At 43.3% G+C, this 22,313-nt stretch overlaps 1 protein-coding gene across 2 annotated transcripts in view; it reads left to right on the forward strand.

Moving 5' to 3' along the window:
* Nucleotides 1-591: 591 nt before the first annotated feature.
* The window catches only part of MGLL (monoglyceride lipase), a 71,266-nt gene continuing 49,544 nt past the window's right edge, over nt 592-22,313 (forward strand). The window contains exons 1-2 of one of the 2 annotated variants that reach the window (XM_075831788.1): nt 592-612; nt 13,421-13,555. In XM_075831788.1, the coding sequence (XP_075687903.1) occupies nt 13,428-13,555 (128 nt within the window). In that variant the 5' untranslated portion in view covers nt 592-612; nt 13,421-13,427. Of the gene's footprint in view, nt 613-9,928; nt 10,050-13,420; nt 13,556-22,313 lie in introns of those variants that run through there. The other variant, XM_075831787.1, reaches the window with a different exon arrangement.

Here is a 22,313-nt window from a genome sequence, read left to right on the forward strand (position 1 = left end):
ACAAGTAATACTTCCTCAGTTACTTCTCGTTTACAGTGAGAGAGGAAGAGAGTATGTGGTGTAAGGGTATGTTCACACGCAGAATCAGAAACGTCTCAAAATACGGAGCTGTTTTCAAGAGAAAACAGCTCCTGATTTTCAGACGTTTTTTGTGCCACGCACTTCTTTTGTCACGGGCATCTTTTTACGCACCGTTTTTTGAAAGTGAGGCGTAAAAGAACGCCCCATCTGAACAGAACGCCGTATTTCCCATTGAAATCAATGGGCAGATGTTTGTAGACGTTCTGCTTCCGTTTTTTCAGGCGTTTTTCGAGGCGTAGACGCCCCGAAATACGCCTGAAAGCACTACGTGTGCACATACCCTTAGAGGTTCAGTCACCTAGAATTCATTGTCTTTGTAGGGACCAATGTGGGACCAAGAACATTAAAAGACTAATGCTCTTCACTGGTTACTATGATAGTTGTCCAAAAAGTTGTACAATAGCTGTCCAAAAAGTTACTCTACTTTCCTAGTAGAAACGTAGCCGCGTACCTATTGACGTCTTCCATTGTGCCGTTGTAGGAAGTATACAGGAAATCCCAATATCCCAGAAGCTTACGTCTACTCATAAAGTAAGCATCCTTCCTGGCCCGTCCTCTGTCGATGCCTTTCATGTTTTTCCAATTGTTTGCGGATGACTAATTTTGTGAATTTATGTTTACCATAGTGGTCAGGATGATTCGCGCTGTTAATTTAGAAGGTATCATAAGGTTCAGCACCACAATATTAAGAAATGGTAATGATCCTAAATGCATTTGTTGTACCCTGCAAGGACAAATATTGACTGTGTCGACCTAAGGCTATGTTCACACGGGGTATTTTGCCGAGTTTTTTGACGCGGAAACCGCGTCGCAAAACTCGGCAGAAACGGCCCAAGAACGCCTCCCATTGATTTCAATGGGAGGCGTCGGCGTCTTTTTCCCGCGAGCAGTAAAACTGCCTCGCGGGAAAAAGAAGCGACATGCCCTATCTTCGGGCGCTTCCGCCTCTGACCTCCCATTGACTTCAATGGGAGGCAGGAGAAAGCGTATATCTCGCTGTTTTATGCCCGCGGCGCTCAATGGCCGCGGGCGAAAAACGGCGCGATAATTGCAGCGAAAATCGGCGTGCAGGGAGAGGAATATCTGCCTCAAAGTTCCAAATGGAATTTTGAGGCAGATATTCCTCCCCCAAAATACTCTGTGTGAACATAGCCTAAGGCTGACTATGTGGAAAAATCTACTGTCTTTTTTGCCATAAATTTTGTCCCAAATTTGCTGCAGATCTCACCCCTTCCACTGCATAGAGAGTAAAAAAAAAAAAAAAATGAAATTCACGGAGCTTTACAATGTATAGGTTTATATTATTTAAATTGGGAGTCAACAATGCACTTGTAGTACGCTCGGCCTATGCAAGATCCCTTAGATAAACCATCGTATGTCTTTGGCTACCCCAATGAAAAAAAAATGTATGGCCGTGTAGAGAAGAGGAAACTTTATTTTCTTTTTTTGTAGGGATTGGCACAACCTGAAAACTTGAATTATTCGTAAAGTATATTTTTGGCCTATACTAATTTTAAGTTCAATGGCAGAGTAGTCAAACCTGCCGCAGCTTGGGAGTCACATATAAGGCATCAGATTGGCCATCACATGGGAAGTCATGGAGTGGGTGGTCCGATAATTCCTTATATGATTTTCTTTATGCCTTTTGTGTTTATTGTTATGTTATTCTTTTTACTTTTTAGCACGTGAGGTTGAATTCAGTAGTCATCTTTTTTTTCTAACCTTCAGTATAAGGGTATGTGCACCCACAAACTCAAAAACGTCTGAAAATACGGAGCTGTTTTCAAGGCAAAACAGCTCCCGATTTTCAGAAGTTTTTTGTTCAAAGTCGTGTTTTTCGCTGTGTTTTTAACGGCCGTTTGTGGAGCTGTTTTTCTATGAAAAACGGCTCCAAAACAGTCCCACGAAGTCACATGCACTTCTTTTTCGCAGCTGTTTTTTTAGGCGGCCGTTTTGAAAAGCGGCCGCGTAAAATACGCTCCGTCGGAACAGAACACCGTTTTCCCATTTAAATCAATGGGCAGATGTTTGGAGATGTTCTGCTTCCGAATTCTCAGGCATTTTTTGAGGCGTAAACGCCCCGAAATATGCCTGAAAACACTCCGTGTGAACATACCCTAAGTATACACCAAGCTCCGATTTTCAGACCTCCAGAGTCTGGAAGTAAATGATTTTCTCTGTTTTCTTCTAAGATCTGTTTAATACCACTCGTTAAAGCTCCAGCTCTTCTTGGTCAGGGATTTCCAAGGCAGTGTTAAATCTAAGAACTGGACGTGCAATGTATTGCTAGTAAACATCATGTACTTCTCCAGTTTACACAATTATTATAGTATACAAATGGATTATCTTCATTGCCAAATCAGTTTTATGTTACCAAGTATACCTCGTAGCAGCAGAACATATGACGTAAGTTACTTCTACTGGAGGTTTGCACAGAATACAGGTGCATAGCTATGTAGTAATACTTAAATCCTAATGCTGGGCGGACTCACGTTGGATGGTGCCCGGTGCAAGACCTTCTGTAGGTGCCCGTCCAAACATATGGTGTTCTTTCATGCAACTGTATGGTCCAAAAAACAGGTACAACCAAATAACACTTCCATATAGTTGCCTAAATAATAATGCTATATAGTGCCCCATACATTGTAAAATAATATACTGTAGAGTGCCCAAGTAACAGTACCACACATAATAAATACCACAATACAGTGCTCAAATAATACCAACATGCAGTGCTTAAATAATACCACCATACAGTGCCAAAATAATACCTCGATGCAGTGCTTAAATAATACCACCATACAGTGCTAAAAATGATACAAATGTACAGTGCCCAAATAATGCCACCATATAGTCCTCAAATAATACCCCCATACATTGCTCAAATAATATCACCATACAGTGCTCAAATAATACCACCATATAATGCTCAAATAATATCACCGTGCAGTGCCCAAATAATACCGCAATATAATGCTCAAATAATGCCACCATACAATGCCCAAATAATACCCCCATATATTGCTGTAACAATACCACCATAGATTGCCCAAATAATACAACCATACAGTACCCAAATAATACCACCATACAGTACTCAAATAATGTCATAATACAATGCCCAAATAATACCACCATATATTGCTGAAATAATAAAACCATACATTACCCAAATAATACCACCAGACAGTGCTAAAATAATACCACCATATAATGCTGAAATAATATAACCATACAGTGCCCAAATAATACAACCATACATTAAGAAATCAAATAACCTTTAGACGTTGTATGGTAGTAATACTGCTACGATAACCAAGCTTTGGGTACCAAGCTATCTGAGACACCCCCTTCAGCAGGGGAGCCAATGTGCTCTGTGTAGCTGCACAGGTCGAACTCTCCTAAGGCTGGCCCTGATCTCATGCAACAAAAAAAGGGACCCATCAGACCGTTCATTGTAGTGTGGAGCCACAATCCGCTTATCATCAGGGGACCCTTGTAATGAAACGCTGTCACTCGAACTGGACAACCCCTTGGGGGTAACTTGGCGGTGATGATTGCCTTTACCATTAAGATACCTTTAAGGTGGACATCTGGCATGGCATGTGGCGGAATGTGCCACGTACAAAATCAGTAGCAGAATAGGGTCGGTTTTATAAAAAATGGGGCCCAGGGCAACAAGTAAAGTAGAGCTCAGCCACTTGCCATTGTTTCTCAGAATTTTAGCTCACATAATACCGCCATATAGTGGCAAGATAAAACTGCCATATACAGACCACCTAATACCACCATATAGTGCTAAATAATATGCAGTAGCCAAATAATACTATTGTGAAGAGCCCACAAAATACTGACAAATAGTTCCCACATAAAACTGCAATTCAATTCCCAAATAATACCACCATAAAGTGATAAATAATACTGGGTAGTTTTGCTCCCGGTGTTTCCGTCCTTGGTGCCCAATAATAAACTGACGTCCTGTGCAATTGCTAACTTTGCCACCCCATAAAACGGGCCCCGCATAAGGAGGTATAGTTTATCACATATCACATAAGGAAACCTTACATCAGGACCTTATCTCAGATTGCACGCTTCACCCGCCTGGCGACATACAACCTCCACCCAAGCTGACGGAGATGTGTAATACAGATGCATTAGCTGAGGTCACACTAGGCAGTACATGTCTCTTGTCATAGGCAACGCTGGTAATATAATTATCACTGCACTGGAGTTGAACCCTTTCATTTCCACACACAAGTGGGATTAAAAACTCAGCCGTGAGTTATATCCATAAGGGCTCAGCACACGACAGAGCTGTGTACACGGTACGGAGCCTGCGAGTGCACCAAGACCATATGGATTCCTGGTATGGAGCTGCATGACCTCCGCGTGCTGCTGTACAGGCTCCGTAGAGCGCTGTATGTACGGAGGTATTCTCCCTTAGAATGACTGTATAGAGGTAGAGCAAAGTCCCCATGTGCCTCTATGGGAGCCCTATTACAACGGTGTACAAAACGGAGCATGTACCCTAAGGCTGGATTCACACGAGCATGTTCGGTCCGTAAAGGACGCAACGTATTTCAGCAGGAAGTCCCGGACCAAACACACTGCAGGGAGCCGGGTTCCTAGCATCATACTTATGTACGACGCTAGGAGTCCCTGCCTCTCCGTGTAACTTCTGTCCCGTACTGAAAACATGATTACAGTACGGGACAGTTGTCCCGCAGCGAGGCAGAAATACGTTCCGTCCTTTACGGACCGAACATGCTCGTGTGAATCCAGCCGAAATGTGAGGATACTCACACACGTAGCGGATTTGTTCTGGATTTCCGCTGCAAAATCCAACCATTTTACGTATTTTACGGATTTTGCAGCAGATTTCACTCCTACGATCAAAAAGGTGAAATCCACAGTATCCTTTGATTTCCATGCGGAAAATGTTTAGCAGCATGTGGATGAGATTTTTTTTAAAGGGTAACTAAACTTTTAAAACGTTTCTGACATGTCAGAAGTTTTGATCAGTGGGGGTCCGAGCACTGAGACCCCCACTGATTGCTATAACAAAGCGGAAGAATTGCTCGGATGAGCGTTGTGCCTTTGTTACCTCGAAAAGGCAAGTGAGCGCTGTACGGAATCATAGACTTTCTGTTGATCCTGTACACTGCTGAGGAAAGCCGATCAAAAACGAAGCGGCACAGCGTTCACCTGAGCTATTCTGCCACTTCGTCTAAGCGATCAGTGGGGGTCTCAATGCTCAGACCGTCACCGATCAAAACTTCTGACATGTCAAAAGTTTTTTAAAAGTTTAGTAACACTCCAAATCTCATCCACTTACCTGCAACAGTCTTCCACTGTGGATCTTCTGCCCGCAAATCCGGATGTGCAGGGGGGCTAACTGTAAACCACTGACATCGGAGGATATTCAACAACCCTAAAGATCTGGTGCCGCCTCTTGGATCAGCCCACAAAATGGCAATAGTCACAGGACATCACCAAATACGATTTCATTACAAATTACTATGTAGCCCTGAAAGGGTAATACCAGACACAGCCTATGGACAAGAGTGGCGCTGTTTCTGGGGATAATAGCATACCCGCAGCATGCACTATTTGTCTGCTCTCCTGGTGGAGATCCTAATGACAAATATGCCTAGTTATGTAGTGACAAGATAGAGGTAGATATAGCGCTGCATAACTATACAAATTACCCCTTCAGTGTTATGGGAAAGTTGAGTAATAATCACTATGGGAGCCCTAATGGCAGCCATATTGGTTGTTACTCAGCTCTCAGGCCCCCTGCACACCTAGCGGATTTGTTGCGGATTTTCCACCTGGATTTACGGGCGGAAAATACTCTGCAGAAGACTGTTGCAGGTAAGTGGGTGAGATCTGGCTGAGAGTTGTAGTTTCACAACACTGAGAGCCACTGGATGACAGCTACTATCAGGGAAAAATATTCATACTCCTCTCAAGTGGAAGGTGGAAATTAAAGTGTAACTAAACTTTTAAAGGACTTTTGGCATGTCATAGTGAGATGTCATAAGTTTTGGTCAGTGGGAGTCCAAGGGCTGAGACCCCCTACAGCTCTGTGCCGCTTCGTTTTGGATTGGCTTACCTTGGAGCGGTGTACGGGCTCAATAGAAAGTCTATGAGCCTGTGCACCGCTCGCTCGTCTTTCCGCGAAAAGCCGATCAGAAACTAAGGAGCACAGCATCTTACCCGAGCGTTTCTGCTGCTTTGTTTTAGCAATCGGTGGGGATCTCAGTGCTCGGACCCCAACCGAACAAAACTTCTGATGACGTCAAAAGTTTTTTAAAAGTTTAGTTACATTTAGTTAATTGATTCACCCCACTTTTATGGGTTCTTCAATATGACATCACACCCAGAGAGAGAGACTGTAGACATCCATTATATATTAGACAGCTCTTATATTACAGTCAGTCACAGGTGTACCCACATTACTCCATCAGTGACTAACAGTGACTTATCTCATCCAACAATATTCTAAATATAAACTCCACAGATAATCATTACACATGGGGGGGGGGGGGGGTGTCACACCTCATTTGGAAATCCCATAGGAACTCCAACCCTAAACATGTGCAATGTGGTAGGATATCGCGACATCCGCGCTGTGACTTGCATTTATTTTAGTAGCATTTAGTCTGGTTACCTTTGACCTTGTTTTTGCATGACGCAGGGGCGGACATAGAAAGCAAAGGGCCCCCCGTGCAAGAACAATATGCTGACCCCTAATAGCTCAAAGAACCCCCCCCCCGTCCTTATGTCTCTCGAATGCTTTATTTAGATGAGCGTATAAATCGAGGGTGTGCGTTTTGCGCGGGCAAAAGGTCCATAAAAGCTCCGTGTGTCATCACCATATGATGCGCGGCTGCGTGATTTTCACACAGCCGCCATCATTATGACACTCTGTTTTTATGTTTGTAGACAGAAAAGCACGTGGTGGTAGCTCGCATCACGCGTGGCACACGGAAGTGCGTCCATGTGCCGTGGGCAGTTTTCACACACCCATTGACTTCAATGGGTGCGTGATGCGCGTAAAACGGCCAAATATAGGACATGTCATGCGTTTCATGCAGCGGACGTACGCTGCGTGAAAATCACAGACTGTCTGAACGGCCCCATTGAGTAACATAGGTCCGTGCAACGTGCATGAAAAACATGCGCCTAGCACGGACGTATTATATGTTCGTCTGTTCGTCTGAATAAGGCCTTAATGTGAGGCACATGGAGGTTCAAAATTCATCATGACACCTCGCGCCTCACATCAGAAAATTTAACTTTTTTTAAATTATTATTGTTGGCAAAGTATCGTTTTGGTATCGAGAATCACAATACTACACAAAGTATCGGTATCAAAGTCCAAATTCTGGTATCGTGACCACCCTAGAGCTGCCATAATATCGTGACAACCCTAGAGCTGCCATAATATCGTGACAACCCTAGTGCTGCCATAATATCGTGACAACCCTAGAGCTGCCATAATATCGTGACAACCCTAGAGCTGCCATATCGTGACAACCCTAGAGCTGCCATAATATTGTGACAACCCTAGAGCTGCCATAATATCGTGACAACCCTAGAGCTGCCATAATATCGTGACAACCCTGGTGCTGCCATAATATCGTGACAACCCTAGAGCTGCCATAATATCGTGACAACCCTAGAGCTGCCATAATATCGTGACAACCCTAGAGCTGCCATAATATCGTGACAACCCTAGAGCTGCCATAATATCGTGACAACCCTAGAGCTGACATAATATCGTGACAACCCTAGAGCTGCCATAATATCGTGACAACCCTAGAGTTGCCATAATATTGTGACATCCCTAGAGCTGCCATAATATCGTGACAACCCTAGAGCTGCCATAATATCGTGACAACCCTAGAGCTGCCATAATATCGTGACAACCCTAGAGCTGTCATAATATCGTGACAACCCTAGAGCTGCCATAATATCGTGACAACCCTAGAGCTGCCATAATATCGTGACAACCCTAGAGCTGCCATAATATCGTGACAACCCTAGTGCTGCCATAATATCGTGACAACCCCAGAGCTGCCATAATATTGTGACATCCCTAGAGCTGCCATATCGTGACAACCCTAGAGCTGCCATAATATCGTGACAACCCTTAGTGCTGCCATAATATCGTGACAACCCTAGAGCTGCCATAATATCGTGACAACCCTGGTGCTGCCATAATATCGTGACAACCCTAGTGCTGCCATAATATCGTGACAACCCTAGAGCTGCCATAATATTGTGACAACCCTAGAGCTGCCATAATATTGTGACAACCCTAGAGCTGCCATAATATCGTGACAACCCTAGAGCTGCCATAATATCGTGACAACCCTAGAGCTACCATAATATCGTGGCAACCCTTAGTGCTGCCATAATATCGTGACAACCCTAGAGCTACCATAATATCGTGACAACCCTAGAGCTGCCATAATATCGTGACAACCCTAGAGCTGCCATAATATCGTGACAACCCTAGAGCTGCCATAATATCGTGACAACCCTAGTGCTGCCATAATATCGTGACAACCCTAGAGCTGCCATAATATCGTGACAACCCTAGAGCTGCCATATCGTGACAACCCTAGAGCTGCCATAATATCGTGACAACCCTTAGTGCTGCCATAATATCGTGACAACCCTAGAGCTGCCATAATATTGTGACAACTATGGTGCTGCCATAATATCGTGACAACCCTAGTGCTGCCATAATATCGTGACAACCCTAGAGCTGCCATAATATCGTGACAACCCTAGAGCTGCCATAATATCGTGACAACCCTAGAGCTGCCATAATATCGTGACAACCCTAGAGCTGCCATAATATCGTGACAACCCTAGAGCTGCCATAATATCGTGACAACCCTAGAGCTGCCATAATATCGTGACAACCCTAGAGCTGCCATAATATCGTGACAACCCTAGAGCTACCATAATATCGTGACAACCCTTAGTGCTGCCATAATATCGTGACAACCCTAGAGCTACCATAATATCGTGACAACCCTAGAGCTGCCATAATATGTTCACGTTGACTTGCATTCATTGGATAGCTCAATGCATTCCCATGTGTGTGACGTCTCCCCATCTCTACTTGAAGAAAGAATAATATAATAATAATATAATAATAATACAATCATGTCTCTAATTATAATGATGACGACCATAATAAAAATCACAAATAATAAGTATTATTCCATAAACTTGTTAATTTGCCACCAAATCGTCTAGCGTTCCGATATTTTTCACTATTAATCTACCGGTCGCTAAAATAGCAAAGATGGCGAGATATGTGGAACGTTCGGAATGATTTTTTCCGCGGAAATTCCTTTTGATCATTTTAAATATGATTTATATACATTTCGATAATTGATGAAACTGATTAAATCAGTAACGATTAAAACGCCAGGGCACCAATCTGTTACAACCGACAGAACACAATTTCCTAGGTCGGACGCAATCCTTTAAGCAAAATCCACATAATTAATAACGATTGTCCATTCCGGCGGTAGCGTTAACATTTATAGGCACCTCGTGTCTTTTTTCCAGTACAATCCCCCTCCCCTCCCTCCCTCCACAATCCTGTAAACCTGCTCACATCCACATTCACATTCTCACATTCACAAAATAAACATGCTGCCTTAAGAAGGGGCGTGGCGTACCACAAACCACACCCATCATCCAGACTGACCCGCCTACCCCAGCCAACCACGTGCACCGACCAGTGATTGTAGAGTGACAGTCTCTTGGCCCCGCCCAGTTCATCTGCGTAGCGCCGCCCATCTGTCCCTCATCATCTGTGCAGGCTTCAGAAGAGGGTTGTCACCGTGTTGGGCACTCGGGCTGCAGCACCCGGCTGGAGCTGGCACAGCATGACACTCCGGGGCTAGGAACACACTCACTGCTGGCTCTTTGGCTGGGTAAGACAACATCTCTGTGTGTGGGTAAGGGCACCGTTGTGGGTAGATGCCCAGCTGCACCCTCACTGTTGGTGGGTGTCACAGCCAGAACACCCTCAATATTGCTGTGCACATGCAGCACCTTCTTGGTCTGGTTGTGCCTGTATGGGTGGGCATAAAAGGGCACTGCTAAGCTGTTAGTGCCCTGCTCTTGGCTGCAGAGCTGATTATCCTGGTTGCACAGCCTCCTCAGTACTGGTGCTTGGCACAGCACCCTCTATGTTCCCAGGCAAATGTAACTGACCTGGATGTGACAGCATGGTTGTGCCTTTGTTCATGGGTACTGCCTGGTATGCCAATTATTAGTGCCCATCTCTTGGGACTCACACTCAGTAGCATCCTCAGTATTGCTAGGTAAATGCAGGTTGCTGGGCAAGGTAGCAATGTAATTGCCCTGGATCTGGCAGCAGGCTGGTGTCTTTGTTGGTTGGTATGATAGGGCACAGGTAAGACAAGCATTACCCCCCCCCCCCTCTTGGCTGCAGAGCTTATCATCTGTTTGCAGGCGTTCACTGGGCATTACAGGACGCTGGCAGTGCAGATCTTTGGTGCCTGTTTATACCTTATTGATGGGCATAAAAGGGCATAAGCTAATAAGGTGATTACTTCCAGTTTCTTGGCTGCAGAGCTGACCATCCTATTCCATGCTTGAGCCTGTATTGATGGGTATGAGCTGGTATTAATGAGGCAGTGTGTGCCATCTCTTGAACTGACTTCCCTATTTGTGGTTATGGCTATGAAAGGGCACTAAAAAGTCAGCTGGTGCTCTTCAGTTGGCTGCAGAGCTGACTCTCCATTTTCATGCCTGTATCTGTATTGATGGTTATAAGTAGGTATTAGGGAGACCGTTTGTGCCATCTCTTGGATGCAGGGCTGATTCCTACTTTACACGCTTGTGCTTATATTGATGGGTATGATAGGGTATAGGTTTGTGCCATCTCTTGACTGCAGAGCTGACTCTCCCTTTCCCCAGGGTTATGGTTTTATTGATGGTATGGCAGGGCACCAATGTCTCCCCTCTTTTGTCTGTATTGATGGATATGATCGTGTACAGGTTTGTGCCATCCGACCCTTTGCAGGGGACCCGTGTAATAGAAGCCAGCAGCCTGTACCAGTTTGTATATTGACAAGCGACTCCCGGCTCCCCGCACATTCCAGATATTCTTCACTTGATCCCCTAGTAGATAATGCCGTGTGGAATTGATGTGGTCGCAGATAGGGCAGAGCGTGTGTTTTTACTATTGATCGCTTGGCAGCTTGTGGCATTGATTATTGAGTAAATTCCATAAAAGAGAAAAAAGAAAATTACCTTTGATCATTATGAGGTCTATGGCTATTTGTGGTGTAGTATATACCTAGAATGCTGCTGATATCTCTCTTGTGCCCCAATATACTGGCATCACCAGGGTGGCATCTTTATTTGTATAAACAAATGATCCCATTGGACCTTTATTTGGTATTGCCCCAAATATTGCCCTGGCATTAGACCACGGACTGTCATGTTCTCCTGATAAAACTGTATGCCCCTTTTACTCCACAGTGTGGCAGTGGTTTCTGTTTATTCCTGGTGCCCTCACCCCTCTTGGATGCCACGTGACCTTCACCTGGGTGCAAAACATGTAGTTTCTGTGCGAAGTATATACAATGTAGCAAATTTACTCAATTGTTGACCCGTTTATAGTCATGGAGGAAGGGTTTTAGGGGAACATACCCTATATTGTAACATATAGTTGACATTGCATGCTGGGTGTTGTAGTTCTGCAACTACCATGCATTGCTGTGTAGTTGTGCTGTACAGTTTGTCACCGTGCACGGCTATGATGTCATCATATTTATTGTATGCAGCTCAGTGCTAGTGTGTGTGTGTGTGTGTGTGTGTGTGTGTGTGTGTGTGTGTGTGTGTGTGTGTGTGTGTGTGTGTGTGTGTGTGTGTGTGTGTGTGTGTATATATATATATACACACACATTATCACGGTTCTGTATCTAAGTTTGCGCTGAAAGTATACACGCCATACCTCATGTTATAAAATATGTGTAATTGTTGTATATCCGGGCTCCGCTCCGTTCATCTAACCTGGGATATTGTGGTCGGTGCACCTGTTTTTTCTGTTCTTCACCTTGTATGCCTTAAAGGGACGGCTCAAATAACCAGAGCATCCTGTGTGGGTCTGTGGGGTTTCCAACTATTTTAACCCCCTTACTTCCAGGCTAGAGCGTTCAGCTGCTCTCTCCACATTCGGTAGAAATAATTTCGTTAACGCCCAGTCTTTGTAGAGCGGATAAGCCGCCTGCTGGGTTTCTAATAAAAGAATGTGGTCGACTTGCTCAGCGCTGTTCATAGTGATATCTGGTTAAATACAGGAACTCTTGACCTAAATGAATGACTGAGAACACTAACTGGCTATTAGAATAGGTGACCGCAGAACAAGAAATGTTTAACCTTGTCCTTGCCACAATGTTTTTTCTTCATAGAGGAGGATATATATATTTAGGTGTTTCTGTCCCTTTAAGAGCTGGCATTGACATCTATAGATGGCCATGGGCAGAATCATTGGGCGATGTATACACAGGTAGTAATTTACCTGCAAAATTCCTTTGTGAAGCATTTTAATATTCTATTCAGCCATTTCTGAGTTACCTTGTATTACCCATGTAAGTGACCAAGCTGGGTGACAACCACTAATGGCAGCTATTACACTGTTTAAAGGGATTGTTCACTTTTGAATCACAAGTTGTCCAGCTTCCGAAACCCACAGCGATCAGCTGTGATCTTTGGGGGGACTCAGCAGAAAGTGTTTAATTCTGCTACGGCGCCTCCGGAGGTGAAATCAAGCATTACATTGTTTATATCATTACGTTTTCCATGTAATGCACAGATGGGCTGGGTCCTCGACAGGGACTTTTTTTTCTAGCTACTCTCTGCTCTGACTAATTAATGGAGGTCCCTTATAAGATACCCCCTCCCTCTATTAACTTACAATGCCCAAATAGAAAAGTTTTTGTAAACCAAGCAACCCCTTTAAAGGTTGTCACCCAGCTTTATAACAGACCCTGAATGGCAAATACATCTATTTTGTTATACAGGCTTATATTCCCCTTCCTTTTCTGCATTTGCTCTCCCTGTGTCAGTGTTATGCAGTTTTCACATTGTATTCATGCAGCTCAGGATGAACACTACTTTGAGTTAATCCCAGATGTCGGAGTTATTTTTTAATAAAATATGATTATCGTCTGTAACGGAGACCTATGAGGGCCTCCTGGATGAGATATGTAATAAGATATTGATGTGATTATGAGAAATTAGGATAAGTTTGACATTTTTTCTTTGGCAGTACCCTAATGATGCCTGAAGACGGTTCCCCCGGGCTCAGTCCGCAGGATGCCGCACTTAAAGATCTGCAGCATTACACCAATGCAGACGGGCAGAAAATATACTGCAAATATTGGAAACCTGCAGGTCAACCGAGGTAAGTAAAACTTAAAGGGGTCTATGACTAGAAAAAATGGTTCATGTTTTTTATAGAAACAGCGCCACCTCTGTCCATGGGCTGGCTCCGGTACTGCAGCTCATCGCCAAGTAAATGCAACTGTACTGCTCCACATCACATACAATTCCCTGGATCTAAAGAAAATCTCCAAGTGAAATGCGCCTCTAATGCAGCTTGGGGTCCCTAAGAGCCACCTGTAAATGTTAAGAATTTGATCCGTGAGCAGGTTCCTTATAGGAATGTTACTATTACAATTAAAGGGGTATTCCCATCTCTGACAATCATGGCATATCCACAGGATATACCATAAATGTCCGGTAGATGCAGTCCCACCTCTGGGACCCGCACTTATCTCTAGAACGTAGCCCCCTGACCCCGTCCCACCTTGTCCTGCTCTCTGTGCACCTCACCTCTGGCAATTACTGAAACAGGTAGCTCCACTTTTGCTGAGATTTATACAGTCTATTGGAAATAAAGCTTAATCGTTGTATATTGAAAAGTTCTGCAACTTTCTAATAAACTTTGTGTTTCAATTCCTCACTATTTTTAATATCTCTGCTTGCTGTCAGTTAATGGTGATATTCATTATTTGCATTTAGATGCTGAGAGCCCATCTTGATCTGGTCCTGCTCACACAGCTGATAAGCTTGTTACATTGTATAAGCGTAGTATAGCTAAGCACAGCAACAGCTCAAATCTTTTTCCTGTCGTTATAGTTTGCTACAATGTGTCACCCTGGAGTCCAGACTATTGAGCTCTCAGAGAATTGCCCAGACTGGATACAATTGTAGAAAATTGTCTGTACAGGTTTCCAACCTAGGAATCTAAATAAGAATGTTTCCCGTTATTGACAGCAAGCAGAGATCTTGATAATGGTGAGGAATTGAAACAGAAAGTATATTAGAAAGTTGTAGAACATTTCATTATATAATGATTACGTTTTTGTTATATAAAACCAGAGAATTCCTTTGATATTGTGTCATTTGCTCCTCAGCATCTGCCAATAAACTGACCTTATGTTGTTAAAGGGGTAGTCCGGACATTTTTTTATTGATGGACTATACTTAGGATAGGTCATCAATATCAGATCAGTGGGGGTCCGACTACCGGAACCGTACTACCGGCCTTTATTACAGTTTACAGGCACGGCGCCATACACGTTCGGAGCTGCTGTGCCTGGGATTGCAATTCTGGTCCCATTCAACTGAATGGGACTGAGCTGCAATCCCAGGCACAGCCACTACTGATGTGTATGGCGCTGTGCCTGGTAAACACTATAGAGGCTGTGGCAAAAAACACTGCAACCCCTTCAGTCAGCTGATCGGCGGGGATGCCGGTAGTCGGACCCCCACCGATCTGATATTGATGACCTATCCTAAGTATAGGTCATCAATAAAAAATGTCTGGACTACCCCTTTAACAACACGTAATAGGAAAATAATGGCTTGCAGCAAATCTTAAACATATTGATTGACCTATTTGACAAGTTGCGGGGTATCGAATAAGCCCCCCAAATCTATCCTGTTGACTGCCTCTCCTTTATCAGACTCCTATACGAGCTACATGAAAGCTGCAAGTTTCCGCAAACGATATCTGAGTTTCGCCCAGCGGGCTCATTATGCAAATGGAGAAGAGAGATGATATCTGCGGCTGGAAATGAACGAAGATCCTAATGAAATCTCTTTTTAGAAGTGACACAGAGATTACCTGCATGATTTTGTGTCTCTCCGTGTGTATACGGAGGTACAATGCCATTGATCGCAGCTGTAAGGGACATATTTACTTAGCAGTGTCAGTTCTGCGGAATGCGGCTGTTCTGACGCCATCGGTTATGACATTGCTCTAGATACGGAGAGGTAAACAAGTCCGTGACATGTAGATCGTGTTACAGGCCCTTTACCTGTCAAGCTGGACTAGTTTAACTAGTAATGTTAGTTATAGGGTTTGTTGTCGTGGAAACGCCTTGTTCTTTATTTACTTGGAATGTCGTTGTATAATAGATTAAATTGGATGCGGCTTGACGAAATCTGTAGTTAAACAAGTTTTCCGGGACTGTAACATTGATGGCCTCTTTTGTTTGTATAAAGCAATATCTAATCGGTGGGGGTCTAACTCCCGGCACCCCCACCGATCAGCTGCATGAAGTTGCTGCGGTCCTCCAAGTCCCCTTCATTGTACTAAATGGGACTGAGCTGCAGTACCAGGCACAGCCACAACCAAATGTACAGCGCTGTGCCTTGCGAACAATGAAGGGGATGTTGGGGCGGCGGCCCCTCCATGCTGTTGATTGGCGAGGGTGCTACGAGTCGGACCACCACTGATCAGATATTAATGGCCTTTCCTAAGGACAGGTTATCAATATTACAGTCGTGGAAAACCCCATTTAATCGATAGTAAATCGATACTACATTGATGATAATGATCAGACCAATCCTGTCCATTTGCCTTGTTAACCTCTTAACGAGCGCGGTGTACGGTATAGCGGCAGCAGCAGACCCAGATCACTAATATCACCAGGGCTGTTTTCCCCTGTGTCTGGGGCGCCGAGGGATGCCACGATAACTGTGGGGAACTGCCCTTTTAGGGCTCATGCACATATATTACGTAATATGGCAGACGTAGACTACTATGGGGCCCTACTATAGCTTTTCTAATTTCATATAGAGGCGTATGAAGGTTCATTCCTGTGGGAATCAGACAGAAAAAAGATTTTGGAATGCTCAGACCCGTCTATCGGAGCATATCCAAAATACGGCAACACACTGACTCCCTATGGCTCCATAGTACGGAGCCACAGAGACCCCATGTGCCTTCATGCGGCCCCTGAGCCAATGCCGTGTTCGTGATGCCTAAAGAAATAAATAAAGTAAATATAAAGTTTGAATGTCCCCAGACAACCTGTCGAGGGACATCTTTTGCAAAAAAAAAAGTTAAAAAACAAAAAGTAAATAAAAAACCACAAAAACGTAACCACACACACCGCCGCCGCTCATAGCTCGTATATATATTACTATAAAAATGGGGAAAAGAAACCAATGATAAAATGTCTGGTCATTCCGGAGAAAAACAGCCCTGTTGTTTAAGAGTTAATGCCTATGGAGGTAATAGGGAGGGGGCTGCATAGGACCCCCCTTTTTTAGTCAAGGAGGAGATCTGCGTCTAAAAGCAGCCGGGCGTTCGTGCATTATACATTGATTTGTATGCTTACTTTCCCTCTCAGCATCATGATCACATTAGGCAGAGCCCCCACTGATAGCAGCTGATCTCAGGGGGTCACGACTGCAGGACCCCCCACAATCAGCCGATTGCAAGGGAAGATTTTTCAGTGATGTAATTTCAGTAAAACACCTGGTGACCATCTGAGTTGCGTTTCTCCAGAATGTACTGTCCTTAATTTGGGGGCCCCATGTAGTGTATGTGTGAATGTGATTATGGAGGATTTCCAATTGTGGTCTTTACGATTATATGTAAGTCGTCACCTTCGGGTGATGCTTACTTGCTGTTTATCGGCCTGGCTCATATATTGCTTTATTTAGGCACAGCGTTATTCAGATTAGCTAATAGTCTAATAGGAGGTTCAGTCGGAAATCTTCCATCAGGCACAGAACACTTTTTTTCTCCACCATGCTTTACACTGCAGCTCAGTAGGAAATCAGTTTAAGTTAGGTTTTTATCATTTATTGTTACGTGTATGGCTCTAATCTCACCTGTAAGGAGAGGGTAAAGAAATACTGCATTGTGTGTACCATTAATGATCTTCATTGTCTCGGTTAAGCATGAAAAACAGGTTCCGATAGAAGTATTTGCGTTGCAATAGGAAGCAGGGTTGGTGTGGGAAAGTTCAGTGATTGTCATGGGTATAAAAGATTCCTGAGCAGGTTGACCCTACCCCCTGTGATGGGACCTTTGGCTTATTACTGTAATGTGCCCGCAATGTCACCATCCAATATCCCACCCTGTGTGCGCAGGGTCATTGAACCTGTGAACACACCAGTAGATGTGATACAGCCCTGATACTGTATCGTGTAACTATTTGCTTTGGTAGGTTCTTATGTATTATGTATGTCATTTGCAGAGTAATTACTGTGTATGGGGAGAGCTTGTCGTGAGAAGGGTGGGGCTTAAAGGGGTTATCTATTTTGGACAATCCCTTTTTCTTAGTAGGGTGCCTTGAAGATAAGATAATTACAGAAGCGATCAGTTTTAATCTAGGGGTTAACCTAATAGTAGGTGTTCACTTTTCCTACAGCACCACCACAGGTGAAATGAAGTATTACATGTTTTCTATTAACATCAATGGGCTGTCTGTGAAATGTATGGACCGGCTGGGTCCTTTAGAGAGAGACGCGCTCTACTCTGGAAAATAGACGAGGGTCCTGAATGGGGTACCCCCTCTATTAACTTACAAAGCCCTAATACAGTATATGATAATGTGTTTTCTAAACCAGACAACCCCTTTAATACACCAGACTCCACCTCTCATGAGCCAAATGGCATATTCTCACCCAACCCAAGTGAATTTATAGCCTACTCCTCCCAACCGAGTTAGCTCTGCTTGACAACACTACATGCCGATTCCAGATGGGTTATTATAACCAGACGTACATTTTTGAGGGTTACAATGAAGAAAATCACGTTCCAATAACTTGCAGCAGACAATTAGCGGATGGTAAATCTTCCCTCAAAACAGCCGAATAATATGATGTGGTTCCGGCAAACATCATGTAATTCTGGGGTTCCGCTAATAAGAATAATAAAAGTGTTTGATAATTACTCATGTGATCTACTACTAGAGCTTTGTCAGTCACTTACACTACAGAAATATGTTATATATTGTGCGATTTGTGGTAGATTACTAGGCGGTAATAGTTGTGTCTTTGCATTTAAACTGGATGTCCAGGATTAGAAAAAAGGTTCTACTTTTTCCAGAACAGTACCACTCTTGTCCATTGGCTGTTTCTGGTATTGCAGCTAATTTCCATTCAAGTGAATGGGCCTGAGCTGCAATACAAGACACATCCATAGACAGGAATGGCGCTGTTCTGGGAAAAAAAACAAGTTTTTTTTTCTAATTCTGGACTACCCTGGCAAGTACGGCGGCTCAGTGGTTAGCACTGTTTCCTTGCAGGGCTGGGATCCTGGAATCGAATGTTCTCCCTGTGTTTGCGGACAATGTTGGTGCTATATGAACAATAGAAATAAATTATAATTCTAATGCCAGATCCATGAATAAGAGTTTTTAGAGGCTCCACTGATTTTCCATTAGGAGCGGTTGTGAGGACATGGGGTCTTTTGATAAACACTATGTATTTATACATGGATGCAATCGCAAATAACCTTCCAAGCAATTTTAATAAGAATTGTCTCAAATACCTTTTTTTATGGAACTGGAATTTAGCACCATATGCACTAACTATCTGGCTATTTATCTGGGTACTGTATACACTATTTATCTGGGCACTATGTTGTATGCTTTATCTGGGTACTGTATACACTATTTATCTGGGCACTATGTTGTATGCTCTATCTGGGTACTGTATACACTATTTATCTGGGCACTATGTTGTATGCTTTATCTGGGTACTGTATACACTGTTTATCTGGGCACTATGTTGTATGCTCTATCTGGGTGCTGTATACACTATTTATCTGGGCACTATGTTGTATGCTTTATCTGGATACTGTATACACTGTTTATCTGGGCACTATGTTGTATGCTCTATCTGGGTGCTGTATACACTATTTATCTGGGTACTGTATACAATATTTATCTGGGCACTATGTTGTATGCTTTATCTGGGTACTGTATACACTATTTATCTGGGCACTATGTTGTATGCTCTATCTGGGTGCTGTATACACTATTTATCTGGGTACTGTATACACTATTTATCTGGGCATTATGTTGTATGCTCTATCTGGGTGCTTTATACACTATTTATCTGGGTGCTGTATACACTATTTATCTGGGTACTGTATACACTATTTATCTGGGCACTATGTTGTATGCTCTATCTGGGTGCTGTATACACTATTTATCTGGGCACTATGTTGTATGCTTTATCTGGGTACTGTATACACTATTTATCTGGGCACTATGTTGTATGCTCTATCTGGGTACTGTATACACTATTTATCTGGGCACTATGTTGTATGCTTTATCTGGGTACTGTATACACTATTTATCTGGGCACTATGTTGTATGCTTTATCTGGGTACTGTATACACTGTTTATCTGGGCACTATGTTGTATGCTCTATCTGGGTGCTGTATACACTATTTATCTGGGCACTATGTTGTATGCTTTATCTGGATACTGTATACACTGTTTATCTGGGCACTATGTTGTATGCTCTATCTGGGTGCTGTATACACTATTTATCTGGGTACTGTATACAATATTTATCTGGGCACTATGTTGTATGCTTTATCTGGGTGCTGTATACACTATTTATCTGGGTACTGTATACACTATTTATCTGGGCATTATGTTGTATGCTCTATCTGGGTGCTGTATACACTATTTATCTGGGTGCTGTATACACTATTTATCTGGGTACTGTATACACTATTTATCTGGGCACTATGTTGTATGCTCTATCTGGGTGCTGTATACACTATTTATCTGGGTGCTGTATACACTATTTATCTGGGTGCTGTATACACTATTTATCTGGGCATTATGTTATGTGCTTTATCTGGGTACTGTATACACTATTTATCTGGGCACTATGTTGTATGCTCTATCTGGGTGCTGTATACACTATTTATCTGGGTGCTGTATACACTATTTATCTGGGTGCTGTATACACTATTTATCTGGGCATTATGTTATGTGCTTTATCTGGGTACTGTATAAACTATTTATCTGGGCACTATGTTGTATGCTTTATCTGGGTACTGTATACACTATTTATCTGGGCACTATGTTGTATGCTCTATCTGGGTGCTGTATACACTATTTATCTGGGTACTGTATACACTATTTATCTGGGCATTATGTTGTATGCTCTATCTGGGTGCTGTATACACTATTTATCTGGGTGCTGTATACACTATTTATCTGGGTACTGTATACACTATTTATCTGGGCACTATGTTGTATGCTCTATCTGGGTGCTGTATACACTATTTATCTGGGTGCTGTATACACTATTTATCTGGGTGCTGTATACACTATTTATCTGGGCATTATGTTATGTGCTTTATCTGGGTACTGTATACACTATTTATCTGGACACTATGTTGTATGCTCTATCTGGGTGCTGTATACACTATATATCTGGGTGCTGTATACACTATTTATCTGGGCATTATGTTATGTGCTTTATCTGGGTACTGTATACACTATTTATCTGGGCACTATGTTGTATGCTTTATCTGGGTACTGTATACACTATTTATCTGGGCACTATGTTGTATGCTTTATCTGGGTACTGTATACACTATTTATCTGGGCACTATGTTGTATGCTTTATCTGGGTACTGTATACACTATTTATCTGGGCACTATGTTGTATGCTCTATCTGGGTGCTGTATTGTAGAATTTTTTTTTCTTTCTGTATGTGTTAACAATCGGAGTGTTGGGCATTGAGGGGGGAGTTGGGAGCGGGCTTAATCAGGTGCCGCAACGTTGTTCCTTTTTTAATGGCAAAAACGTGGTGAGGACCTCTGGTATCTATCACTACTATGTGGGTTCTCTGTAAGGCCTCATGCACACGGCTGTGTATTTGCGTCCGCAATTCATCCGCAAAAATGCAGATGAATTGCGGATCCATTCATTTCTATGGGCCCGTGCAAACGGACCGTGTGAGGGCCACAATCACAATTTAAATAAATTAACATCTTCTGTGTGCGCGATCCGTGATTGCGGACGGCCCTCGGATGACGCTTCTCGGCAGTCCGCGCCGCAATCGCGGACCGTGCACACGACTACGGCCTACGTGTGCACGAGGCCTAACGCAGAAGATCTGACATACGACGCTAGGATCCATCCTTTGTTTGCTGCTCAAGTAAAACTAGTATGTATTACTGCAGCCCAATTTACTGTCAACAAAGGAGGAGTGCGTTCCTAAGGCTTCGTTCACATCTGCGTCAGGGCTTCCTTATGGCGTTCTGTCAGAGCTTTCCATCAGAACGGAACCCTGACTGAAACAAACGGAAACCATAGGTTTTGACAGAAGCGTAGTCGACTGCGCTATACATTCTGTCAAAATGACGGAACCCTTACACAACTGAGACAAACGGAAACTATTTGCACCGGATCCGTCACCATTGAAATCAACGGTGATGCAAACGGAAACCTGTGGTTTGAGTCAGGGTTCCGTTCTGAAGGGAATCTCAGACGGAACGTAAAAGAGACCTACTTATCATGGTACATTGCTATGTGGGCACTATTCACCTGGGTGCTGCATGTAGTAACTATCGGTGGAATACACTACATTATTTTCCTAGGTATGCGCTGGGTAGAACTATATGGCGATATTTATTTTGGCGTTGCGAGGGCTAACCACTGTGTGCACAAATATTACTTCTATCCTTCTGATTCTCTTCATGCAGGACTTTGTAGCTTGTGTGAAATTGCTCTTTATTCCACATCGAATGGCAAACCTGCAACAGGATGAATTCTTATGAATATATTTTCAGCCAGAAAATGTCCGTCATCGCTATGTATAATATGACAGGTGCCTCTTACATGGAACGCCAGGCTGTCTATACCACCGGCAGCTTCTCCGT

The sequence above is a fragment of the Rhinoderma darwinii genome, chromosome 7 (assembly GCF_050947455.1).
Source record: "Rhinoderma darwinii isolate aRhiDar2 chromosome 7, aRhiDar2.hap1, whole genome shotgun sequence".
NCBI classification, from domain to species: domain Eukaryota; kingdom Metazoa; phylum Chordata; class Amphibia; order Anura; family Rhinodermatidae; genus Rhinoderma; species Rhinoderma darwinii.